The 27,979-nt window shown below is 40.4% G+C and overlaps 1 protein-coding gene across 1 annotated transcript in view; it reads left to right on the top strand.

Moving 5' to 3' along the window:
• The window catches only part of CPQ (carboxypeptidase Q), a 456,203-nt gene that overhangs the window by 338,724 nt on the left and 89,500 nt on the right, over positions 1-27,979 (top strand). The window contains exon 6 of the mRNA XM_025870877.2: positions 17,565-17,656. Within this exon, the coding sequence (XP_025726662.1) occupies positions 17,565-17,656 (92 nt within the window). The remainder of the gene's footprint in view (positions 1-17,564; positions 17,657-27,979) is intronic.

Here is a 27,979-nt window from a genome sequence, read left to right on the forward strand (position 1 = left end):
TCTCCTGTTGAGTTCGTAGGTGTTCAGAATGGTTTGATCCCTATTCAGCTGAATTCCTGAGACCAGACGAAATCCAGGTCTCCTACTCCTCCGCCATCTTGCTCCGCCCCCCAAATGTGTGTAAATTTTCAAAGTGGATTTTGATTTCTCCCAATAAACACAGGTAGCCAGAACCCAGTTATGCTTTACGGGCTAAGGTGATCTAATTCTTGAAAGAAACTTTATTCTGGGCCATGGCATGCATTTTCTAGATGAGAGGGGAAATTGTTATTGCTTATAATAAAGAACAGGCTGTTTTTCTTACTTGGGAACCTCAAGGGGATGAAGCAACAGTTTTAATACTGTAAAGAAGTGGGCTGTGAAACACTGGGATAAGTCCTGTTTATTTAACTTTTAATGCCCATGGTCTGTTAGGCACGAGGAGACTCAACTCTGGTGCTGTTATTTAACGCTGGAACAGTAAAATAGTCTGGCTAAGATTAGATTAGGCAGTTGATTCAAAGTCCTCCCGCTTCAAGCCTCAAAAATGAATAAACCAACATTGTTGCCATACAGTGGGCTTGAACATATGCGTGGCTAGTGTGGTTGGGCAGTGGACCGTCCTCCCTCTTTAGGTCCTTGTAAAGCCCAAGCCTTGAGGAAATGACCTGACATCTCTATTTCTTAAAAACCTTTTTAATGCCTGTTTTCATTTGAAGAATTTAAAGACAAAATTATTTGCTCAGAACAATTTGATATTTTATGCCACTGATCCCCCAAGTATATAGAAATAGATTTGAGCAACATGGTGGTGAGTTAAACCAAGGAGAGCCAGGAAGCTGGGATTGATAGCCCAGTAGACTCTGTAATAATGTGTTGATTTGTGCTTGGACATTTTAGGTTGTCTGTTTCTACAGATGTGTGTAAATGTACCTTCGACTTGTGGCCAGGGTGAACCCAGTGCTGAGAGAATCGGTCTTCCCTTGGACTAAGTTCCTCACTTTTCAGTTTGGTGATCAGCCAAAAGAGGACTTTTCTTATCGGTGTCCTGTGAATGTGTGTCTGATGATACCATCTGTTGTCATCTTCATCAGTTGCCTGTGCCTGCGAACTAATCCCCAAGGGAGTCAGCCCCAGCCCGCAGGGCTCACTGCAGGGACGCATGTGCAGGAGTATGGGCTTAAACCATGGGCCTCAGGATCAAAAGGGTTCAAGTCCTGCTTCTGCCATCATTATATGCAGTAGCCCCCTGCCCCCTGTCTGCCATTTCACGTTTCCATGGTTTTAGTTACCCCCCACCAACCGTGGTCCCGAAGCGGATGATCCTCCTCCTGAGTATCGTCAGAAGGTTGGCAGTAGCCCAAAGCTACTGTGGTCACAGTGTCTGTGTCATTCCCCTCACTTCTCTTGCCACGTAGGCATTTTATCATTGCACATCGTCACAAGAAGGGTGAGTACGGTACAAGATCTTTCAGGAGACCACATTCACGTGACTTTTATTACTGTATATTGTTATCCTTGTTGTATTTTATTATTATTGTTGTTAATCTCTTACTGTGCCTAATTTATAAATTAGACTTTATCGGAGGCATGTACTTTTAGGAAAAAACAGTGTATATATGGGGTGCAGTTCTACCTGTGGTTTCAAGCATCCCCTGGGGGTCTTGGACCCTATCTCCTGCAGAGAAGGGGGGATGACTGTATGTGACCATGAGTGAGTTGCTTCACCTTCCTCAGCCTCAGTTTTCTAATCTGTAAAATAGGAAAAATAATAATGCCTACATCATTGTATTACAGTGAAGGTCAAATGAGAAGAATTAAAGGAACTAATGCATATAATGTGCTTAGCATATTGCTTTAGCATAGAATAGGCACTCAGTAAATGGTAGCTTCCCTTTGCCTTTACCTCATCAAACATCTCTGTTCTCCAGTTAGTGTTCTCCTCTCCGTATCAGGATCAGCACAGTGCCATGGAGGTCTGTTTGGTTTGTATATCTCTCATGACTGCTCCCTCACATGATGACCTGGTTGGCTTTGTGGCCAGGCACTTGTCCTTTCTGTGTCCCTTGGCCTTGGAGACCATCTGGTCCTATGCATGACAGCTCATTACCATATAAGGAGACCCCTCCCAGTCCCTCTGCACAGCCAGCCCCTGGGCTCTTGTCCTCCTTCTGCACGAGCCCTGCGCTAGTGTCTAGTGCCCACAGTGCACCCTCCAGTGCCTCGAGAGCAAAGCCAGATGGACACCTTCTTCTCTGGATTCTTCAGTTCTATTTTGGATAGGTTCCAGCATTCTTTCTACTTGGTCTCCCCCATGCTGCATCTGGTTTTTCCTTACTGTAGAGGGTGAATGCAGGGCCTCAGGAGCAAGTATGGCTTGCTGACAGCTTCCCCAACCAGGGGATGTTGGCAAGAAGTGCAGGAAGAGACAGAGCTAAGTGTCCACATCTTTTCTTGAGTTTGTGACCGTGCTGTTTATGGTCACCAGTTTTTAAGGAGTTATTTATCTATGGGAAAAAAGATGTTCTCTATTCTCTATATTCTTTAAAAAGAAACACAGGTTACCATCTAGGTTTCATCATTTGAAATGGGACTTAAGAATGTTTATATCATATCTGTATCATTGATATCCTAGTCATTTTGCTTTCTGGCTCTTAATTCTCCATTAATTTTCCTTCCTTCCTCCCTCCCTCCCTTCTTTTGTTTCTTTCCTTCTTTCTTTCACTCATCCATCGGTTAAGTCAGGCGAGAGAGTCAGCTCTGCTAAATTCTAGCAGAAGGGGATGACTTTTATCAGAGTGCTGTGTGGGAGAGTGAAGATAATGGTACCTCCAGGCCTGCAGCTCACAATGGGATTTGTAGAATTTCTGGGATTTCTACAAATAACAGGCTGGTGGTGGTTGATTTTCTGTGTGGTGCTTTTTGTCTGTCTGCATACACTGCTTCTTTTCCTTCCCCCACACGGTGTTCATCTCAATCCTCATTTTCCTGGCTAAGACTGCCCTGGAAACTTGAGGAGGGGTTAGAAGGTGGGGTCCTAGTGGAAAACAAGCCCTGTCCTCTGTAATGACCCCTCGTGACAGCACTGATGACTCGGGGACGTGGCCGACTTAGTGAAACATTCATTAGAAAGCAAATCAGTTACTTCTGTGTTGTTAATTGATGTGGTTCTGCCTTTAGTGTTTGCCTAATTATTTTTGTCTTTCGTATGCCTGAGAATATTCTCAACGTATAACGGGGCCTGAAGCCAGGTGGTCTAGTTGGAAAGGCACAGACCCTGGGGTAAAAGAAAATCTGGGATTCATACTCAGCCTCTAGCACCTACTAGCTCCATGACATTGTGCAAGTCACTTAGGTTCTTTTAGTCTTTGTTTCCTTATCTGTAACTTGGGGATCATACCTCCAGGCATCATAATACTCCAGGTATCATGGGATTGTTGTGAAAATTAAGTGAGATAATGTCTGGAAAGCACGTAGCACAGTGTCTGGCATATGGTAAGTAGCCAATAAATCTTGCTTCCTGCTCTCCCCAGCCTCCCTGCCCCACCAGTTGGCCAGCTGTCTCTAATACAGCATCAGTGGAACTGTAAAGACCTTCACTGTTGCGTAATTGCACGCCGCCGATCTGCGCCTTGATCACCTTTCTGCCCTCCCTCCAGATCTGTTCCTAAACTCAATTAGACCAGGCTCTGCCTCTGGTCTAATCTCCCTCTGTGGAGAACAGTGAAAACTGGATTTTTAAAAAAATCATTTTTCCATAGAACTTAAAACCCCACAACGTCTTTGGGAGTTGTGTTTTCCAAAAGGACTTATTGTTGACACAAAAATTAATATATTTGCATTCAGAGCTCCTTTTCCACAATAATCTTGATAATCATATTTTCCTGATTCTTGAGAAGCCCTGTGATTTTTTGGGTGCAGGAAATGCACTTTGTTGATTTGTCTAAGTGGATGCTAGGCTTATAAATTTTTAGATTCAATTTGATTATTTCTGGAGCTCAGGTTCCCAAAATGCAAGCGAGTCTTCAGCAACCTATATAGAAATTAAGTTATTCTCCTTCTCTGTTTCCTATTTATTTCAAGTTAGTGATGATTTTCAGACCCAGCAGTTCAAGACTTTTGTCATTCCTGTTACTATAAATCTGAAATTCCAGTGTTGTTCAGCTTTTGAATGTCTTAGGATCTGATTGCTTATCTCCATCAACCTAGAAAATGTCCTTCTTTGCATTGGACCCAGTTCTCACCCCTACTGACCACATTGTCTACAGGCCATATTCTTGCCACTTTGTCTCTTTAATATTGGACAGTTTTATTTTATTTATTTTTTATTATGTTATATTAGTCACCATACAGTACATCATTAGTTTTTGATGTAGTGTTCCATGATTCATTGTTTGCATATAACACACAGTGCTCCACCCCCAACCCCCCACCCCTCTAAAACTCTCAGTTTGTTTCTTGGAGTCCATAGTCTCTCATGGTTGGATAGTGTTAAATGGAATTTGAAGGTGCTAATATTCCTTTGAGTAATAGGAATGGTGGTAGCTTGAGTGGTAGCTTGGTTAGATTACATTCTCTAATGTGAGAGTTTCACCTAAAAAAAGGTTAGGACTAGTCAGATCTTCCCATGCAGCTTATTGCTTGGGAAGGCAAAAGCCTGAAGTGATTGAAAGCATGGATTGGGCATGGATTTGGGCAATAAGAATCCCAGCTCTGTCATTTACTAGTTATGTCGTATTGGGCAAGTGACTTAATTTCAGGTATAGAAATTAAGTTTCTTTATTTGTAAAAGGGAAAGGCAGTATTTCTTGCTTCGCAGAATTAAACGGGGAAATGTTTCTAAAATATATGAAATATTATCTGGAAACACCTTAGCACAGTGTCTGATACAGTACTGAGTGCCCAGTAAACCTTGGTCTGCTCTCTCGCAGCTTGCACTGAGTGTTGGCCATCTCTAAAATCACATGGGTGATGCTATAAATTCTGTACCACTATGTGATTGCTCTCGTCTAGTTCTTGTCTACATTACCCTTCTGCCCTACCTCCCAGTTTGAACCCAGTTCAAGTCTCTCTCTTTCTCTCTCTCTCTCTGGAGTAACTTCATTCTCCATCCAGAGAAATGATAACTTCATTTTTAAAAGATCAGGGTTTTTTTTTAGATGAATTCCGAGTGCCTACAACAATAATGGTGGTGATGGTAATAGTGATAAGAATGATGTGGGAGTTTCTTACTCTGTCTTCGAGGCTGTAAGTTCCATGAGTCCAAAGATCATGACTGGGCTCTTCAGTCCTAAATCCCTCAGTTCCTGGACCAGGGATGGTTGTTGAATGAATGAGTCTGATATTTTGAGTAGCTTTGATTATGCCATTTAATCTTTTTGATTTCTGCACAGTAAGTCCAAGTGAGTATTTGTTGATTTGTATGTTCACTTCTATTACAGAATTTGTTTCTTCTTTTATAGAAGATAATTCTTAAATGTATGCTTGTATATTGAAAGATGGACAGCAGTGACATTTTAACAAGTGTTAAATGTGGAAATTAAGTATATCACAGGAAATAATGTTTGTGAAGTATTAGTGTCTACACATTGGGAAAAAAAGCTAGTAGTTTGACTTGAAGGTTTGAGGACAGGGGTCCTGGGAAAAGTTCTGGGAATGGAGGCATCACATTCCTTCCCACACTAAGCACATAACTGCGTGAGTTTGGTTTCATTTCAGAAGTAGAGTGTTCTCAGACACCGAACACACCCCTATAAGCTAAGCCCTAGGAGGGCATAAGATAAACCTGGGGAGTCTTTCTAAGATGACAGTCCCTTGAGATCTGAAGTCAATTTTGACAAGCTCCTATAAATACTTTTATAGACTGTATAAAATTTCTTCCTTACCCCAACAGCTTTTATACCTAGCATGTGACACAGTGACCTGGAAAAGCAAAAGCTCCATAAGGTCAAATAATCCATTGCCTTGGTAGTGGAAGGTTCATAAATTTTGAAGCATTGAAATTTCATGCAAACATCCCTGAGTGTGCTCCGAGTTTTCTTTTATCTGGAGAATACAAATGTGTCTCACACTTTCCATAACTGAGGAATGAAAATGTTTGAGATAAACAGCAGGTCTCGGGGCGCCTGGGTGGCTCAGTCGGTAAGTGTCTGCCTTCAGCTCAGGTCATGATCCCAGGGTCCTGGGATCGAGCCCCGCATCAGGCTCCCTGTTACGCAGGAAGCCTGCTTCTCCCTCTTCCACTCCTCCTGCTTGTGTTCCCTCTCTCGCTGTCGGTCTCTCTGTGTCAAATAAATAAAAACTTAAAAAAAAAAAAAAACACACAAAAAAAACCCCCAGCAGGTCTCTTGGAAGGCCAAACACTTCTCTTGAGAAAATGCAGTCCCATGTCCCTGTGGGTGGGTTCAGTATCTGCAGAGCCATAATTATAATATTCTAGCTCTAACAGAGATTCCAAGATTCCAGGCCTCCTTCCATGTCCCCCACCTGCCCTAGCCCAGCCTTATTTCCAAGGCTTTACTTTCCCTTAGGCAAATGTAACTGGTAACTGATTTAATGTTTAAAAATATTCTCTGTCCAAAAGTTCTTTTTATAGATCTATATCTGTCTTGTGGCAACTTACAACAATTTCCATTAGGTGTGCCAATCCATTTATCAACAAATATGTATAGAGCCCTTTGATTTACCAGGAGCTGTGTGTGGAAACCCAAAGCAGAAACTACATTAATTGTGATTAAGTGCCAAATGGGTGGAACAGAAAATAAAAGTTTTGAAGTTCAGAGGAAGGAGAGAGTGGAACAGGAGGATTTGGAACTGGCTCTTAAAAGATGGTTGGGATATAGGTAAGTCAGGAGAAAAAGGAAGGGCAAATGGGGTAGGATAAAGGGAATGAGGAAAAGTACAGCAATGGAAAGAAAATGAAGATAACGATTTACCTGGAATGGAGGCTTTGGAAAGGGGAGTAGTTGCAGGCAGGCCTGGAGGGGCAGGTTGGAACTAGTCTGTGAAGCCTCAAATGCCATTAATTAATTAATGCTGCTGGACTCTATGTTATAGATCCGTGGCCTCTGAAGCCAGGAACTCTGTAGGATCATCATTTGGTACAGGAACGTATTCTTTATCTAAAAAAAGAAATACATTTTACTAATATATTAAGTGTATTGACAGTATTGGGTATGTGTCATTTATACATACATACGTGTTGGTGCGTGCTCAAAATTGTGTTACTGATAGAGACATATGTTCAAAACAAGTTCGGAGGCAGACTACTGCTGTAGACGGTAAGGAGTGATTAAAGATTTCCATGTAGCCAGTGACATGTTCAGGGCAGTATTGTAGAAAGATGAATCTGGGGGCAGTTTTAAAGAGACAATGGGAGGAAACAGTTGGTGATTGCAGTGATTCAAAGGGCTTAAAGTGTGGTAGCCACAGTGCAGCGGGAATGGAAAGGAGGGAACATTTTGATGGTCTTGTTCTTTCCGTGGTGACATTTTCCTTTAGCAGGAACATTGGCGGATCACTTTGGGGGCTGATCACATTTGATACTCTCAAATGTGTTATGGCCTGAAAACCTAAACTTAAATGAAAACAAGAATAAAAATTGTGGTTAATTATTGGTCAAAAACAAGTTTAGGGTAACCTCTTAACTGATTTTATACACAAAGAACATCTTGAAAAATGAAGATAAAACCCGTCCACTGCAATCCTAAAAATGACCACTTGAAAGAGTTCACAGAAGCAGCTTAATGAGGGCCCCTGCATTATAAATAGCTTGTGCCCCATGTCTGCTGTTTGCTATTGAAAGTGGATCCCAGAAATTTCCTCATCTCAGTTGCATGTTGGAGCTGTATTACTTTCTGATAATCCCTGACTCAAGTATAAACACATCTGTTCTTCTCACACAGTACCATCGTCACAAGAAATAAAATTTAAAGAACCATATTGATGAATGTGAATTTGTAAGAGAATTTGTCTGGGTTCTTGTTCTTGATCACCATCGTTTTCTTAGATATTGTACTATGTGTTTAAGTCTTCCCCGTTGGATGTTTTTGCAGGGTAGAGCTCTTAACAGAAATGTGATTCAGAGTTCAAATCTGTCATTAGCCAGGCTTCTCAATTTCTCCTTGCAGATAAAAACACTCTAAATAATGACAGGGAAAAAGAAATAGAATGTTTAAAGATGCCAACTACATCAGACTTATGATCTCTATGTGATACTAACATAATCTTGGAACTATACTGATGGAAAAGCCCTAATGTCAGACTATTTAAATAAGAAAAACAAATTCACATATTTTAACTCTAGTCAGGCATCAGAAATAAACTTAACATTTGTCTCAATCAAGTTAAAAAATACTACAGATTGAGTGTGTGTGTGTGTGTGTGTGTGTGTGTGTGTAATCATTTTGGCTGAAAATGAGTAGACTGTAGTATTGAAAAATAGATATAACATATTGAAGCATATCAAAACAAAGGGGATAGGAATAAAATTCCACAACAAACTGAGGGTTCTAGAGGGGAGGGGGGTGGGGGGATGGGTTAGCCTGGTGATGGGTATTAAAGAGGGCACGTTCTGCATGGAGCACTGGGTGTTATACGCAAACGAATCATGGAACACTACATCAAAAACTAATGATGTAATGTATGGTGATTAACATAACATAATAAAAAAAATTCCACATTAAGTAGAAGTGAATATTCTTACATACTGCTGGTGGGAATATAAATTGGTAACATGTCTTTAGGACATTAGTGACAGGTTTCAAGAGCCTTAAAAAGGTTTATACTATTTAGACTTGGTATTTCTAGTTTTAAGAACTGGTCCTAAGGATATAAACCTTAAATGTCCAATAAGAAGAGAATAGCTGAAACAATTAAGAATCATTTTCTTAAAGATTATTAATTACAGTAGATAAAGGCCATATATGCCATAATTTTGAGTGAAAAAAGGAGTATAAAACTATACTAAAATATCGCTTTTATATGTATGTATACACATACTTGCATACAAAATTTCTAAGGAAGTATAGCAGTATGCTTAGAGGTTGTTTTGTTTCCAATTTTTTATTGTTTTCAGTTTTGTTTTTTTTTAAAGATTTTATTTATTTGAGAGGGAGAAAGAGAGAGAGAGAGAAATCATGAGTGGGGGGAGAGGGACAAGCCGACTGCCTGGTGAGTGCAGAGCCCAACACGGGACTCGATCCCAGGACCCTGAGATCATGACCTGAGCTGAAGTCAGAGGCTTAACCAAGGTGCCCCAGTTTTCAGTTTTAAAAAGAATATATATTGTTTTTATAATCAGAAAAAATAACTAAAAAATTAGGGAGAACTGTTGGAGTTCAAAATACAAATACCTATAATTTAAAACAGCTAATGGGAAGATTTCTGTTGCTCATAATGTATTTATTTAATGACTTGATCAACAAAAGCTGTTGTACTAAATTTTGACTAGACCCATGCTGCAAAAGTAAATGTAATAGCAGCTGAAGTAAATGTTGAATTTGAAGCACATCTAATTCTCTAGGCTACTGGAGTGGTTTCACCTGTGTTTTGGGGGTTTGGTTTCACAAAAAAAGAGCATATCTTACCAACTTCCTGCAATCAGGAGGCACTAATATGGGCTAGATTAAATGAAAATGCAGTAGCTTTCATTTATACTTACATAAATGTATGTAGGCATTCATTCTTTCCTTCAGTCAGTCAGTTAACAAACATTTATTCAGCACTTGTTAAATGCCAGGTCCTGGACCAGGATAAGGAAAAAGAGAAATCAGTAAGTCTCAGGAAATTAATGGTCTGTGGGAAGAGCAACATTTAAGTATGGTTGAAAATGAAAAGAGAGGTATATATGAGGTTCTAGAGGAACATTGAGAAAGGAGTAGCCAACTTTTGCCCTAGAGTTAGGGGAGCTTTCTCAGAGAAAGTAATATTAGAGATGGGCTTTGTTGAGTGAATAGGAGTTTGCCAGATGGAAAAAGTGAGCTGGTATTCTAGGTAGGAAAAAGAGGATATACAAAGGACCAAAAATCTGAGCTAGCATGGCATGTGTTCAGGGATGGATAGGAAATGTGATGTGACTGGTGCTTAGGATGAGGCAGAAGTGGTGGATGAGAGTGGGAAACTGGTTAGGGTCAGAAATGACCTCACACAATGGTAGTCACGGTGTTCCTGCTGCAGCAAAGATTAATGGTGATTTTCCTGTGTAATAGAATCCTAATCATTATAATGACGTAGGACTCTTCCCTTTGAATTATGGAAATTATAACTGTTATGACCTGTTCCACAAACACAGGTTATAAATATGATCACATCTCTTTAATCTCCTTTACAGTTAATCATTCAAGCCTCCATAGTCCTTATTAGCAAGAAGTCTGTTATCTCCCCTTGAGGTCCCTCCCACTGCTTCCAGATTGCCCATGAATCCTGGGACAGCACTCTGGCCGAATAGGTCAGTCCTCCCCCAGAAACCTGTAGCTAGATCCACCTGTGACTACTCTTCCCTCTGGCCACTGCCTGCCACTATTTGTACCCCTGAGTCACAGTGGTGCTGATTTCGGGCAACAAGATGACAACTGTCTTCATTTACAATCCCATCCTCAGCTCTTATTCCCGAAATCATAACCTCTGTGCCAGGGTAGCTGGATCTGGAGGAGCTTCCAGAGTTGGCCACATGCTAGGCTGAAATTGGCCCTTCCCCTAGAACCTTGGGTGACTGTGCTGAGCCCTGGTAATAGCCCAGACTCCTCCCTTCATCATGGTCACTTTATTTCAATTGTTTCCAAGACTTTCTCTGTCCCAGGACCTTAGTGATTGTCGCCCTGACCCAAGAGGTCTCTCATCCCCAGCCCCCAATCCAAGGAGGCAGGGATGAGGACCTGGGGGCTTTTCTCCTAGAAGGCTCTAGGCTCCTTTTACACACTGATTTGCCTCCTGCCCAATGTCCAGGTTGTTCTCCAGATGAGTCAGAGGTAGCAGCTTATAAGATGGAGTATAAAAACCAATTTATTTTGGGGGTGTTGAGTTTGATAAATCCTTTATAGATTTTAGATACTAGCCCTTTACCTGATAAGACATTTGCAACTATCTTTTCCCATTCCATAGGTTGCCTTTTAGTTCTGTTGACTGTTTCCTTTGCTGTGCAAAAGCTTTTTATCTTGATGAAGTCCAAACAGTTCACTTTTGCTTTTGTTTCCCTTGCCTTTGGAGACGTGTCTAGCAAGAAGTTGCTCCGGCTGAGGTCGAAGAGGTTGCTGCCTGTGTTCTCCTCTAGGATTTTGATGGATTCCTGTCTCACATTTAGGTCTTTCATCCATTTTTGAGTTTATCTTTGTGTGTGGTGTAAGAAAATGGTCCAGTTTAACTCTTCTACATGTGGCTGTCCAATTTTCCCAACACCATTTGTTGAAGAGACTGTCTTTTTTCCCATTGGATACTCTTTCCTGCTTTGTCGAAGATAAGCTGACTACAGACTTGAGGGTCCATTTCTGGGCTCTCTATTCTGTTCCATTGATCTATGTGTCTGTTTTTGTGCCAGTACCATAGTGTCTTGATGATTACAGCTTTGTAATAGAGCTTGAAGTCCGGAATTGTGATGCCTCTAGCTTTGGTTTTCTTTTTCAACATTCCTTTGGCTATTTGGGGTCTTTTTTGGCTCCCCACAAATTTTAGGATTGTTTGTTACAGCTCTGTGAAACATGCTGATGGTATTTTGATAGGGATTGCATTGAAGGTGTAGATTGCTCTAGGTAGCACAGGTATTTTAACAATATTTGTTCTTCCAATCCATGAGCATGGAACATTTTTCCATTTCTTTGTGTCGTCCTCAATTTCTTTCATAAGTGTTCTATAGTTTTCAGAGTATAGAACCTTTACCTCTTTGGTTAGGTTTATTCCTAGGTATCTTATGGTTTTTGGTGCATTTGTAAATGGGTGGGCCCCCCATTTACATGGGGTAATTGGGTGCTGGGCATTAAGGAGGGCACTTGAAATAATGAGCACTGGGTGTTGTATGCAACTGATGAATCGCTAAATTCTACCTCTGGAACTAATAATACAGTATATGCTAATTAAATTGAATTTAAATAAAATTTTTTTAAAAACCCAATTTATTGCCCTGTCCAAGTGCCCCCCAAAAGTGCCTAATTGCTTTATATTTACATAACTAAGATACCAAGCAGTACTTCCAAGAACAAAAGATCTTCAAAGTGACTTTCTGTTCCTGCCTTATTATAAAAAGAAGTAATTACAATTTATTTTACTAAAATAATTAATCTGTATCCAACCATGCCTATTTTATTTTTTATTTTTTATGCCTCCTATTAAAAAAAAATAATGTGCTTATATACCATATGACAAATTATGTAACTTGTCCAAGTTAGAAATAGTTCTTGACCCCCAAATCCATGTGTTCAACCACTATGCTTACTTACTGCTCATTCTCATTCAATTTAGATGCTAATATCTCATTATTTTATCTGTACCACAAATATTACATTAATCAGGTTTATTGCAGGAATAGAAATCTCTAAGTATAGGCACTCTTCTGCACTATTGATAAATGAGAGCTGGGCAACAAATGTACTTATGAACTAGTGCATTTATATGGAAAACGAGTATACAGTATTTACCGCAAGAGAAAGTTGTGTTTTCTCTGCAAAGTTAGGTCACAGAAGGGAGAACAGTACTCACATAATTCTGGAGGGATTGAAATGAACAGTAAATGAGCATTTGGGTCAATACACATTGTTAACAAATAGCATTCGCTAGCATTCATGATTTGGGAAAGCTATCTCCAAGGCTGGATTAACGTGAGTTTATTTTGCTTTGCCCCCTCGGTGCAAGTGTGGGACAATCAACTGACCTCTTCAGTTTATCAGTTTAATGAAAGTCACCTCTCAGCCTTCTCATCTTTAAGTTTGATAATAATGAAAACTAAAGCCCAACCAGATTGTTTTGACCTTTTCTCCTAGGCACTGTTTTCCCATTAGCATTATTACTTTTCTCAGTAAAATGGAGGTGAAATGCACGTGTATCATATTTCATAAATAAGACAAAATTCTGACACATTATCAGCAGTTTATGTTTTTTAAAGAGGAAAACCATATGCTGTAAAATGTGTGCTGCACTATCTGGAGTTCTTAATGGAAATTCCAGGAGGTAGAGATCTCTGCAAAGTTACTAGACATCCATAGCGCAACTAATTGCCTGTCTTCTGACAAAACCCCAATGAGACCCGACTCCTGGACAGCTGAGCCCAGAGTCCTGCCACTCACCTCCATTTCTAAGACTTTCTTTCTCGTGCTTGCTGGGGGCCAGTGCTGGGTAGCTCAAGCCAGAGCCAGGGTTGTGAGTCAGGATCACTACTGAGCTATTCGTTTACCCCAGTTCTCCTACAAAATGAAATCCCTATGTTTGGCCTCCTATCACTGTATTGTGTTGCTCTTGGTGATTTTGCTTTATTATTGTTGTTGCTCTTTTATATACTAAGAATTCTTTCTTAGCTTTTAAATCTAGTTTGGATTTGAGATCCACAATAAATTATATCATTTAAAGATGAAAAATATAGATATTCTTACATCAGCTTGGTTCAGTTTTCAGACTTATCCAGCTCTTTGACTTTATTCAGAAACTAACAATTCTGATTGGCCTTCACTTTTAAAAAGTGAGGAACCTGTTCCAGTTTACTTGGATTTGGATACGCTCTATGTTGGGATGAGGAAGCATTCCTTACTGAAAGAGGTGGTATGCGTTTTTCTACAAAGTTAGTTGAAATTTGTACTTTTCCCTTGGCTGAGTACACATTCTGAATAAACAAAGATACTCTCCGGTTCCTAAGGATAAGGAATGAGGACTATGCCTCTCTGCTGGCTTTCCCACAAGATCTCCCTGGTGATTACTGGCACAGACTGAGGAGTTGTGTGGGATGATGTAGAAAGAAGCTAACTAACAATTCTTGAAAACCTACTATGTGCCTAATGTGCTTCATATATCTTCACCTCGTCTCATTTAATTTTCTTGACAATCCCATAAGGCGGGGTGCCTGGTGGCTCAGTGGGTTAAGCGTCTGCCTTTGGTTCAGGTCATGATCCCGTGGTCCTGGGATCGAGCCCCGCGTCCTGCTCCCTGCTCAACAGGGAGACTGCTTCTCCCTCTCCTTCTGCCCCCCCAACTCGTGCTCTCTCTCTCTCAAATAAATAGTAAAATAAAGTCTTTAAAAAAACCCCACAATCCCGTGAGCCAATGACCATTTTCTTTATTGTAGAGATGAAAATCCCCTTGATGCTTTCTCCTTTACAGTTGAAGGAGAAACTGTAGAAAGGGGCTATGCAAATGAAGAAACTGAGGCCCTGAGAGATTAGGTAACTAGCCTGATGTCACAGAACCAGAAGTAGCAGAGCAGAGAAGCAAACAACACTTCCTCAAATTCATGGCCAGCCTCTTTCTGTGCCCCACACTGCCCATCTACAGACTCAGGTGGCTTGGGGCCCCCGAACTCCTCACTAGGACAAGGGTCTAGTCTTTGAATAAAGTCCCATGCATTCGTCTTAGGTTTAGAGACAACCAGAATATCAGAGCAGAGACTTCGGAGATCAGGCAAGCATTTGCTTAACCACTGCTTTCCTAACCTCTTCTTTCTGGCCCTTCACCTTTAACGTGGGACAGGCACTCATGTTCCGTGCTGACAGGGACTGAGCTTCTTTCTCAAGGCCTTGAAAGAGGCTCCATTTGTCTTTTTAAAGACAGCTGTGCACCAACAGCTACACTGTTGTTGTTCGGAGGCCTTAGCGTTCCTCATTTCAAACTGATTACTTCTTTATTATCTTAATATAACATCACTGACCATCTGGCTGATTTGAAATATGAAGGAGACTCATCCCAGACGGTAATGATTCGCAGGTGGAGCACCAAATCTATAGGGATATTCAGGGCATTTGCTTTAAAAAATGATGATTTTTCTAACCTGTGCTAACTATACCTTTATCCTTATTGAGAGAATTCCATCATTGTAATACTTTGGTACTGTTTTGCTGGTAAGTTCAGAGATAATGTAAAAAGGAAGTGTATTTTTTTCCTTTTTATGGATTAAAAAAAGTTCAGAATTTTCATTTGCACTTTATCCTTTCTTATTGTTTCTATCTTGCAAGCAAAATGTTATTTGATTTAAATCAGCATTAAGCACATTTCTTTGAAAGAGACCAAATAGTGTGATTTTTGGATATACTGAGTAGACTTCTTCCCACAACAAGTTTGTGCTTTGAATGTGAGCAGATAGTTTGACTCTGGAGCGAACAGTGGGCACTTCAGGATTCTTTGTCAGCAGGCACCGAAATGCTTATGAAAGAACTTTCTGTGTGAGTGTTTAGATACCCCTTCTCTCTAGGGGTACAGTTGTGTGCTCTGGGCCTAGATCTCCATTATGTGGTTTTACAGAATTGTGTTCTGTACATTATCACACTCATTTAATCCTCACAACGATCCCATGAAATAGTTATGGAATAGGTATATAATATTCTCTCTTCTTTTCAGATAAGGAGGCTGAACTTCAGGTAGATCAGTTTCCCAGTGGTTACACAGCTAGTGCCTAATGATTGCAGGGCTCACCAGCTGTTTGCCTTTTTTTTTTTTTAAGATTTTATTTATTTATTTGAGAGTGAGAGCGAGAGCACAAGTGGGGGGATGAGGCAGAGGGAGAGGGAGAAGAAGGCTCCCCGCTGAGCAGGGAGCCCAATGTGGGGCTCGATCCCAGGACTCTGGGATCATGACCTGAGCTGAAGGCAGACACTTAACGACTGAGCCACCCAGGCACCCCTGTCTGCCTTTTTCATCTGTAACAGCTTGCCTAGGAGTGAACTAGGTGGAGTTTTAGGAGATGAAGCTGGGAAAGTGATGGAGGGCTTTGAACTTTATTCTAAGTGACATACCAAGCTTTGGGTTCATTTATTCATTCAGTACCTATTTAATGGGCACCTAATGTGTACCAAACAGGCTGGGCACTAGGGGCATCATAGGGAACCAAGAAGGATAAACCCCTGCCTTCTGGAAGCTTACATTCTGGCTATGGGCGGTTTTGAACAGAGAAATGACATCATCCGGTTTCACTCTTACAAGGGTCCTCTGGCTGCAGGGGTGAGAGACTGCTGCAGAGAGAGCAATTAGGGGGTGACAGCAGCCCGGGCAGAAGACAGTGGGGTTTGTACCACAGGGCTAGCACAGGTGAGAAGCTGGGTTTAGATGGACTTAGGAGAAAGCATCAAGGGGATTTTCTGAGCAATTCGATACCGAAATTTCTCACCCAGGTTTTAATGAGAACTCAGGTCAGCCTACGTCCTAAACCTGTGCTCTTTTAATTATGTTAAAATGCTCACATATAAAATGGCTTCACAACAATATTCAATTTAGTAGAAAATGTAGCTCCTGTTGTGCTCCTTAGCACTAGGCTTATGAAAGGAGAATCCTCGTTGGTGCTGGGAGGAGGCAGGTCCAAGCTCCATTCCCCAGGATCATTTCCCATCCAGACTGCAGTTGACCAGCCTGTTCCCTCAAAGGCCACGTGCCCAGGTGGCCGCCCTTGTGTGCTTACACTTGAGATTTGTGGTGGGTCCATCTCAGAGCCACTCAGAGTCCTTCCCTTTGGCTCCCTGGAGGATGGATCCTCTTAATAAGATTCAAGCCCAGCTTCTTGTTTTTCTGTCATTGTTATTTCTCTGAAACAGCATTATAAGGTCCAAATCAGAACAGATTTTAATTCTTGGTCACAAAATGGGACTTTTAGTATATTGTGTTCCCATTTTGTTTAAGTTTGAGAAACAGACTTCCTAGTAGTTAACTTCTATTGAGCAGACATAGTCACTCAAAAATGGTTCTAGATGTGCCAGATCTGCCAACAACTTTAATAACTTCCAAGATACAAATTTGTATTTCCCATGTCAACGAAATCGTCACCAAGCTGTTTGTGAAGTAATAAAGTAAGTAAAATGTCATCTGCATTGCATTTGTTTTCATTGACCTTAAGTGAATAACCTTGTATTTCCAAATAGTAGAAGAGAATGACCATGGGTAGCCATAAACATTGCCTCTGCTTGGCCTCCGTGACATCACCGAGGATAGCATGGGCAGCTAGCTATCCTCGTGGATTGAGATTAAGAAGCAATCCCCTACACACCTTATCTGGAAGTAGAGCCAAATGTTTGGGTTTCAGTTAATCACTGGAAGATTCCCTGATCTGACTAGAGTCCTGCCAACTGCATCTTCTATATGCGATCTAACATTCCACTGACCTTGGCCATCCACTGGGTTCTGCTGGGCAGGTTGTCAGTTCAGGATATGATTAGAGGCTCTCACTTCCTGGCCTGTAGGCAGCATTTGCATAGCCCCTTTCTACATTAACCTGCCCTGGAGATCAGCCCTGAGGGCGCTTCTTTGCTGTGTCAGCCACACTCTGAATCAGCCAGCAGCCTCATCAGCAAGAGGTGAATATGCATGCCTCTGATGTCCTCCTGCCTCCAGAATGCAGATGAGGGGCCTTGCCATTTCCTAAAAAATGTAAAATCAACTGAAGGATCACTTATTTTATTATTTTTTCCCAGGGCTGCGACCAAAGAGGACTCTGCGTTTGGTGCTCTGGACTGCAGAGGAACAAGGTGGAATCGGTGGCTTCCAGTATTACCAGTTACACAAGGTAAGAAAGTAGCCATGGGTCTCTGGGCATTTGCATGTGTAATTAAGGTGAATAACCCAAAAGCATCCCTGCTTCCTTCTATTGTCCTGAAGACTCTCAACAATACTTTTTGGTGGGCTGACCCCAGCTAACACCCCTTGCAGAAGCCTTCTTCATTGGGTCCCATAGCAGAGAATGCACTGGTGAACCAGGGTGTGGAGCTGAGGGCGTCTCTATTTCTACATCAGTGTGTGACCTGAGAAAAATCCCAGCTGCCATGCCGTTTTCTTAAAGTCTCTCTGGTTCTGCTGTACTCTCACATGCCAGAGAAATAGTAATAGGTAAGCATTCCCTCTGCCCACGGAGCTCTCTCCCATACTTTTATGCCCTAAGTTGTCCTGGAAGCACTATGGTAATTGAGAACCAAGTCCTGGGGCCTTGCGTCAGCAGGAGCCCTGATAATGGCGGTGGGAATGGCGGCAGCTCAGACCTGGCCATGTGGAGGACGGCTTGGGTTGACACTGACTTCAGTAAGACAAAAGCGAAGCTTGAGACAAGAAGGTGATAGCGGAAGATCATGATTAGAAATACAAGACCACGTTTAAGACCGGGGACAGGAAGATTAATGTGGACAACCACTTTGAGAGAGGGCAAAGTGTACAAGCTCAGAGATACTCTGTAGCAAATCAAATGTGAGTTCAAAGAGGAATTCCCAAATCAAGGGGTATGCTGCCGAGCAGTGATGGTTGGGCGGAGGAGCAGGGTCTGGCCTGCTGCTGCGGGATTGTTTGTCCTGCATTTCAGATTAGAAAGAACAGATCTGCAGGCTTCCATTATCAAAATCAGAGAGGTTTGTTTTTTTGAATTGTGTTTGTATCCTTTTAGATCATTTACGGAGTCGGTCTCTATTACCCTATTTCAGTTAGTTAGAGCTTAAGAGTAATGAGCTCAGGGGCATGAATTTGACCACTGAGTATAGTTATGTACTGTACAAAGGAAAACCATACTTTATGCTCAACTCTTCTACCTCTTCAGTTCTTTTGGCCTCAAGTGATCGTGGGGAATAAGACTATTCCAGATAAATGTCCTGTGGTTGGTGGGTCAGTAGCATCAGCTCCTATATGTTGTAGTGGACTAGAACATCAGAGGAGAGCTATTCTAGATTCAGCAACCTTCATTTAATATTTCTGACCACCTACTATGCTTCATATTAGGCTCTAGATTTAGTGTCATTTAACGATTCATCCTAACCTTACCAAGACTCCAATCTAAAGGACACCAACCACTGAACTTCAATTATACTATAATGTGTGAAGTGTTCTGATAAAGTATTGACGGCAGAGACAGGAAGCTCACCTAACCTGGCCTGGGAGAACAGTCAGGATAGGCTACATGGAAGAAATGACGCCGAAGCAGAGACTTAAGGACTTAATAGAAGTAAGCTAAGGAAAGGGAGCTGGCAGAGAAGTGGGTGGCAGGAACTGTACCTGCGAAGGCCGGAGGTAAAGTGAGCACAGCAGTCTCCTCAGGGGTTCAGAGTGGCTGGTGCACCGAATGCAAGCTGCAGAGCGTAGGAGGTCAACAAGAGCCTGAACAAGAAGAATATATACATCATGTTTAGAAGTTCGCACTTTATCTTGAGGCAACAAAAATAACTGAATTATTTTTAAGGAGGAACTTTTAGATTCTATACATCTAAACAGAATACCTGAGAACTGTTTGGAAGCACATTTATTCTCGATAATATACTCTACTCCAAGAAAAAAAAATGGATTTAAACTGCAGTGGATCTGGCTTGAACTTTCCTCAACCACTGCAATTCCTTAGATCTGGAAAAAGGTTTATTCCTCTGTAAGGTTTTGAGTTTCAGTGTAGCCTACCAAAATATGTGAAATACGTGAAATCAGAAATAACTTGATTCTAAGCTTTCAGGAGGTTGGCAGAGAAATATATATATACATTTTTTTCCAGAGGATGTGCAATCACATTAACAGAACTGGTTTATCTTGACAATATCCATGTGGCCTCTATACAAGAGTCTATACATTGGTAGCTGGTCTGCTTTGCATTTTCAGGAATGGAAAGAGATTCCAGAAAAGGACATATAGGCTTTTTACTTTTAAATAGTTCTTTATCTCACCTTTAAAAAAACATTCTGCGTGTTTTATACGAGACAGTCAATTTCAAAAGACTTATTCTGTATTCTCATGCTTAACATACTGAATGAGGCATTGTCAAGAGCATCATCATTTCTGGGGTGGCTGAGTTTCCCTTTAAGTAAATATAATAAGCAAGGACCAAGCCAGGGAGGACAAATAAGACTGTCTTTAAACTTCTCCATAGCACTTTTTAATGCCAAAAAACAGCAAACCATGTCCAGTTCACTCCAGCCACAACAAATTGATCCTCTGATCTAACTAAGGTTGTGATAGCTACTGAAATGAATAAGCCCTACAATTCCAGTGGTTCAGCGTAATAGAGAGTTATTTCTTGCTCATTTACCATCCAGTCTCCAGGAGGGCTTGCTCCACCTAGTCATTCAGGGGTCCAGGCTGATAGACTCTTCAGCAACATGACTCCCAATGTTGCCTTGAGCATCTATATCCAGCTGGCAGTCAGAGGGAGAGTGGAAAGGTTTTATGAGACAGTTCTGGAAATGGATGTGGAAAGGCAAAGAGAGAGTTTATGTTTGCTTAACTGAAGTCTGAAAGGATCTTTATCGTCCACTAAGCATGGTTACCTCTCAGAGAAAACTACGACGAGGTGGATATAGTAAGTTATATAACTGTATTGTTTTAATTCTTGTGAAGTAAAAATAATGAAAGAAGGGCGCCTGGGTGGCTCAGTTGGTTAGGCGACTGCCTTCGGCTCAGGTCATGATCCTGGAGTCCCAGGATCGAGTCCCGCATCGGACTCCCTGCTCAGCAGGGAGTCTGCTTCTCCCTCTGACCTTCCTCCCTCTCATGTACTCTCTCTCTCTCATTCTCTCTCTCAAATAAATAAACAAAATCTTAAAAAAAAAAATAATGAAAGAAGACAATTAAGTAAAAGAACAGGGGCATCAGGAAACGTTTGCTTGATGGAAGTTTCTATTTCATATTAAAAACAATGCCATATCTTATAAACCACAAATGGCAGACAAAGGAATATATCCTTCCTCCTCCTGCAAATATACCTGCCGAAACATTTGAAGTACAAGCATAAAATGGTACCACATCTGAACTTTCCAAGGCTTTGTTTTTTGCCTTCTCCCTTCAAATAAGAAACTAAATACACCACTGGCTATCAGAGAACTGGTTCTGACCTTTGTTCTGCCGCTAAGTAAATATGAGGTCCTCTGGCCTTGCAGACATGGAGTTTCCTCAACTCAACTTATTAAAGTTTATCTTCCCCTCCCAACCCTCATGATGTAGAGAGAATCTCATATAATAATTGTGCTTTGCTCTATTGAAAACAAAGTTATAATATTATTTACAATTAAAATGTACAATTAAGCGTGCCATTCTAAGATCTAGTATTATTATCTGTGAGGGGAAAAAAGACAATATTATCTTCAGCAGTACAACTACAGATCAGTAAACTATTATTAGAAATTTACTCTACAACAGACACTCCAGCCTGAAGGAAGCACGGTCATCATCTCTGTCACACTTGCCCCTCCTTCTCTATTGTTTCCATTAATGACAGCCTCATCCTCCCTCTCACCAGCTATCACAGCATCACTGGGACTTTTCCTTCCTTCCCCTGCCTGTGACCCACATCTAATAAATGGTCAAATTCCATTGATGCTACATTCTGTCACTTTTGGTGAACTCTTCATTTCTATGTCCCCTGTCTTTTCTCTAGTTCAGGCTTTCCATTATACCTACCATATCAAGTCACTCTTCCGGAAGCCCAGCTCCATTCAAATAAGCCCTCTGCCTCCAAATCTTCAGTTGCCCCCCAGTGCTAAAAGAATCTAGCCCACGCTGCTCAGCTTCTTGGTCCTTGCGGTTCTCCCTGCCCTGCTTTCCCACCATCCTCCTCCATCGTCCTCCAGTCTGACAAAAATGGGCAGCTCCTTATGTATCCCACACTGGCCTTTCTTCACATCATTAATCATACTGTCCCTCTGCCTTGAACTCTCCTCTTCCCATCTCCTGCATGTTCTACAAGGATGAATTGAAATGCCCTCTTTCCCATAGAACATTCTCTTAACGCTCCAACCCCTATTTCTATCCTTGAAATAAATACAACACCTTATCTAGACATTTCTAAGGATGTGCAATAGTTTCTAATCTACAGGAAAGAAGAAAGGAAAGAAGGGAGGAAGGGAGGAAAGAAAGGGAGGGTGCAAGAGGGAAAAATGGAAGAAAGGGAAGATGAAATAAACGAAGTCACAGTCTTTGGCCATAAGGATCTTACATTCTGCTTAAATACTAACTTTAAACTGACACATAAGAAATTTAGTATAACAAACAATATATAATGGGGTTCTAAGTTATTTACTAAAAGTATCTTACTTTTACAAAGGACTCTATCACTGACAGGGTGAGAGTACTGTAAAGGCTTAGCATAGCAGATGCAAAGGAGTTAAGAAAAGGGAGAAGTGGCTAGGACATGTTGGTCATGAGGAAGGCCCAGGACCTGGTCCTTGAGGAATACGTGGGTTTGAGTGAGTAATCAGGAAGAGAGAAAAGGGAAGGCTACTCTCCTTTATATTGATGATGACTGAGACCTGAGGTATGCCTTTGGCTCCGGCGTAGATGCTATTGAAGAGGAGAGGAACTTTTATTTGGGGAGAACCTATTTTGGTGATTGTAAAATTAAGGGATTTGAACTTTCAAAATAATATTCCTAGCATTTTTATGGTACAGTTATGGTTATTAATGATCTCTATCAGTGAGGGACCAATAATCTGTGGCCCGCAGGCCAAATCCAGCCTGCCACCTGTTTAATAATGTACAGACCTCAGGCTAAGACTGTTTTTTACATCGTTAGCTGACTGTGCAACAGAGACTATATGCCTGCAAAACCTAAAATATTAAACATCTGACGCTTTATAAAGAAGTCTGCTGACCCTTAATCTATATGACAAAAAGCATAAAATATTTTCATGCTGTTATTTTCATATAATGATTTCTTTATGGCTTTTTATGACTTAAGTGATAATTTTATTAATTTTACTTGGAGCCAATTAAATATTCTCCAGGAAGATACTATTATAATACTATAAATGCACATATACTGTCCTTTGATATATGCTTTCTTATTAGGTATTTCTTTAATAGTAAAGTTGGCTATACTTATATAGCATCACTTATGGATAAAAACAGGATGCAGAAAATTATTATTCCTTCTTTTTGTTACTCTGAATGTATTCCTTCTTCCTCTCCACGTGATCTTTTCAACAGTGGAAGTTCTATAAAGGCTATTTTAATGGACACATGTTGCTAAACTTTTGTGGGAATAAAATTAAAATTAACTATCCTTTTCTTAGTAAATACATCTTCATTTACAATTTACTTTTATTAACATAGTCATAGAAAAATATAAAATAAAGTTATTTAAAATTATAGGAGGAAACTTATTGCCAAACTAATTTTCAAAATTTTATTCAGATTAATAGTTATCTTTACTTAATAATTATGCTTTTTAACGAAATATTAGCCAAATTATTATAATAATTGCTAGCCTTACTAAACTGTTGTGAAATATGTCAGGCTATTTGTGGTTTGTGTATACATTTTGAAACTCATATGCAACTCTGTTATAAGTCTGAAACACTCTTCAAGAAAACAAACTTTGGCTCAAAAAGGTCTATAAGCGTTTTGGAGTCAGTAACTAGGTAAAATAATTCAACCAGAAAGTGAATTTTTTATTATATTTTGGAGTCATCTAGAATAGAAGTAATCCTGAGGCTTCGTCCAGCATGCCTATATTCTAATAGGCATAACAGAAAGTCATATAGCAGAATGTCCTGTAAAGGTTGTATACATATTTTTCTCTTTAAAAAAAATGCTACTTCACATATTTTGATAAGTTGTAAAATGTTCTCTTCCAGATCTAAAGTTCTTTGCACTTTGTTCACATTGGCACAGGGACTTGAGAGTTATTTATGTGTATATTGCTTGTGCTTTATGTAATTGATTTTTGGAAGTAACACGTTTTTCATGCTAACAGTGTTTTACTGAGGTATAATAAGCATTCAGTAATAAAATGCACAGATCTTAAGTATATAGCTCAATATATTTGGCAAATGTGTACCCCTGTGTAATCATCACACAGATCAAGATATAGAACATTCCAGTTACCCTAGGAAACTTCCCTTTCAGATCAACCTCTGACTCCACCAAAGGTAACTATTAATGCTGACTTTTATCACCACAGATTGGTTGTGCCTGTTCTTGAATTTCATATGAATGAAATCATACAGTATGTACTCTTGAGTCTGGCTTCTTGCACTAAACAGTATGGTATTGCAATCCATCCATGTTGGTACATTCATAGTAGTTCAGCCCTTTCTATCACAGAGAGTTTTCTATGGTATCAGTAGTCCACAGCATCTTTATCCATTCTCCTGTTGATGGCCATTTGGGTTGTTTCTAGTTTTGGCTATTATAAATAAGGCTCCTGTGAACACTTTTGTGCACATTTTTTGGTGGACATATGCGTTTCTTTTCTTTTCTAGAAGTAGAATTGCTGTGTCATATGATAGTTGTGTATCTAACTAGATACTGCCAAAGAGGTGGGGCTGTACCATTCTACATCCCCACCAGCAATCTATGAGAGCCCTCGTTGTTCCCCAACCCCCCCCAGTACATTATATTGTTGGACTTTTTTTCTGGCCATGCTTGTGGGAGTAATATTTTTATGTTTTTCAAGGTACAGTTCTGAAGAGTCCCAAGGAAAGTCCTGCCTCCACTTCTAAGGGTCAGCATGCTCTCACTCTTGCCTGCTTTCTTGTCTTTAAGACTGTCACCTGCATTCTGTGTTCTGCCTTATGATTTAAAGGAGACCCAAGGCCTTTTTATCCTGCATGAGGTTTGTGGGGCTGTTAAAGGTTGGAACGACCTTATTTCATTTCGGAGAAACCCCTTGGAAGAGCAGGCCATAGAAATGCCATCCTGTTCATAGCTAAAGCTGACCCCCAGGAGCACAGATTTCACATGGAGGCAGGGGGTTTGGGGACTCAATGGAGGCCAAAGGGGGCCTGAGGCAAGAATGATCGCTAAAAAGTTGAGGGAGGGAGATTTCTCTAATGCCCAGAGCATAGGTTATTCTACAAAAGTGGGGAGAAAGATGGCATAGGATGCCTTTGTGTTATTCTTTATTGATGAAATTATTTGTTAAAAATATGAACTTCTTTATTGGTTGATTTCAGCTTGCATTCACTAAGAAGGAAATGTCACCGCCTATAGAAGGATATTATTATGCTCTAGTAATTTTTAAGAGTTCACCTGTAAGAGTGGAATTTAACTTTGGAATTAGAAAATATTATACATGATTTTATTTAACTTTCAAATCAGTGAATAAAATGAGTGTTGTCCAGATGCCATTCGCCTAATCTGCTTTTCATGGGAACCATGTTACTCTCTTCTTTACTCTTGGAAGGAGAGCATAATGTCATTTCTCATGTCCCAAAATGTACAAAGGAGGAAAAAACATCCTAGAAGAGTTTCAACTATTTTGCTGACATTTTTTAATCTTTCTCATTTTAAGCAAAAATATCTGTCATAATTATAATGAGTAAGGTAATCTAGCTTTGAAAAAGCCTCATTACACAAAGTAATCAAATAAAATAGATTGATAGGTTCTATTCTGGCATAAAAATATTTTAACCTTTTCCTGATTTATTGCACAAACTACTGGCAATTGAATTACAGGGATTATGAACACTGCTGTGTTCTGGTAATCATTAATTAGGGCAGTATTTTAAATAGGCTTTATTAAATGAGAGATGAGATATATGATCATTCTAAATGCATCCATTTACCCTAACTCTTGCCAACTCTAAAACAGAAAAAGTTGAAATGAATGTGTATAACGTTTTGTTGGAATTTCTTGTGTTGTCATGCTGAGGAACAAAATGTCCTCTTATGTAAAAATACAAAAATCCTAGCTTCTTTTAATAGTGGAGTTCTTTCCAGGCTCCCAACCCTCATTAGGTTCATGTTTCATTCTAAAATAACAAGATATGGTAGAAATGCTTGTGGGACTTCTTTATGTTATCTGTGCAAATGGGTTTACTTAGACATTCTTATTTCACTGGCCCTATTGCCTCTCTATAAAGGGATAGCTAGGGTGCCGCTGCCAGAATGGGAACAGTTTTGTGCTCATCTGCAGCTCTGGTTATAAAAATAATAGACCTGATATACCCATTCAGCATAATTGTGTCTGGACCGTGTCTCCAGTGTGGCCTTTCTTCCATCGTTAATGTCCCGTGCAGTGTAGACGTGCTAATCAGAAGTTATTGTCTCAATAGTTACTGCTGGGTTTTTATGCATCCTTTGTTTTTCTTTCAGTGCCTAGATATTTGCATTAGTTGGTCAAGCACATCCCAAAATTGGTTTAAATTTCATTTATCCCAGTGCATTGTTGGTCTGGAGCCCCTTGTAGTTCCAACATTAACATAATTTCTACAGCACACCTGGGAGCTCTTTGGGGTCTTATTAGAATTTATGAATTAGTTTTTTGGGGGTTTTGGTTGTTTGTTTGTTTGGTATTTTTTAGTAAAGGGAAAGGGCTGTCTTTTGTATTTGTTTGCATTCTCCTAGGTAGAATTCCCTTATGACTGTGGAGCTTCAGAGTCCTCTGCATGTATGGTATTTATGTAGAGACACATGTCAGCCTGGGCAGAAGTATCAAAATATTCCCTTTGATATTAGGGAATTGCATTATGTCACCTTGTGAATGAATGTGAGTAGGCTTTGACTCCCCTGTTTCCTTTATCTCTTTAGAAAGGATCGTTCTTGGCTGGTTTTTTTTGTTATTTTTTTCCATATGGGACAAAAGGAATAGTCTAAAGTAAAAAGACTGGCAGTGACAACTAGAACGGTATCTTTCCATAATCATTGGATGGCAGGACTTTGCCTACAGTCACGGGGCAGTACTTATTCCATAACGCCTTACGGTTTCAGATCACAGTGAGGTTTGGTTTGAGTGTTGGTTGGAGCTCTATACGGGTAGGTAACGGTATCCTACTTATCCTGACTGCTCTGCTACCATCTGAAGCCCAAATAACACAACCACACTTTTAATGTTGGTTCTGGGAACATTGTGCCCAAACACTGAGGTCTATTGTGACTTATCGTGGCTGGCATCTTATCTCACTTATTCTGCATTCCTGAAAGCATGAAGAAGGACTTCAGTTTGCCTCCAGCCTCTTTTACCAGCTTACTAGAGGTTGCCAACTAGGCACAAATAGTTTCTGCCTCAGTGCCTTCCTATTGCCAACGGGGTCGTGATCTGACCCAGAAGGATCCGCAACATATTTGGTGCATAAGCTTTCTAAGGAAATCAGCTTGGCACACCAGGACACACAAATCTGAACTGAAGTGTCATGCCTTAGGCTCACAAGTGACCTACATGGGTCAGAGCCTTTGGAACTAAATTGTCCCATCACGTGTGCTTGGGACTCACTAAGTTACAGAGTCAGCAAACCACTTTTGAGTCACCAGCACTATTTTAACTTGCCAGGGACTGTCTTCTTCCCTTTGTCTTCTAAACCAAGGTTGACAAGCTTTTCCTTAAAGGCCCAAATAGTAAATATTTTAGGTTTTCAAGCCATATGGCCTCTCTACTTAACTATGATCTTGTAGTGCAAAAGCTGTCATGGACAATACTAGACAAGTGAGTGTGGCTGTATTTCAATCAGACCTGATATTTAAAAAACACCACCAATAAGCAGCAGGTCAGATGTGGCATGCTGGTTACATTTCTGACTCCTGTTTTAAACCTTTACGGGGAAGAAGTTTAGGAAACTTCCTTCTGAAACCTTTTCCACCAATCTCACAGTCCTACCTTTTGGTGGAAGCGCTCTGTAGCACATAATGGAATTCTCACACTGAGGGTGTCTTGTAGCTAACATTTAGTTGTGTCTTGGTGGGCTTTAATAGGACTGTTTGTAAGCTTAGCCCTCAAGAGGTGACAGTTGCTTCCCCTTAGGTATTTTGCTAATGGAACACACCATCACCAGGTCAGTCTACTGCCTCAGGGATAGCCAGCCAAGAAGCCACATAACAGGAGAGTAACCTGGTTGGAAGAAGGAGTTAGCATACTTTCCCAATATTTCTTTCTTTCTTTCTTTTTTTATGTTTGGAAACTTTCTTTTCTTTTCTTTTCTTTTCTTTTCTTTTCTTTTCT

This window comes from Callorhinus ursinus, unplaced genomic scaffold (genome assembly GCF_003265705.2).
Source record: "Callorhinus ursinus isolate GAN/ISIS: 27379988/994484 unplaced genomic scaffold, GSC_fseal_2.0 scaffold5, whole genome shotgun sequence".
NCBI lineage: Eukaryota > Metazoa > Chordata > Mammalia > Carnivora > Otariidae > Callorhinus > Callorhinus ursinus.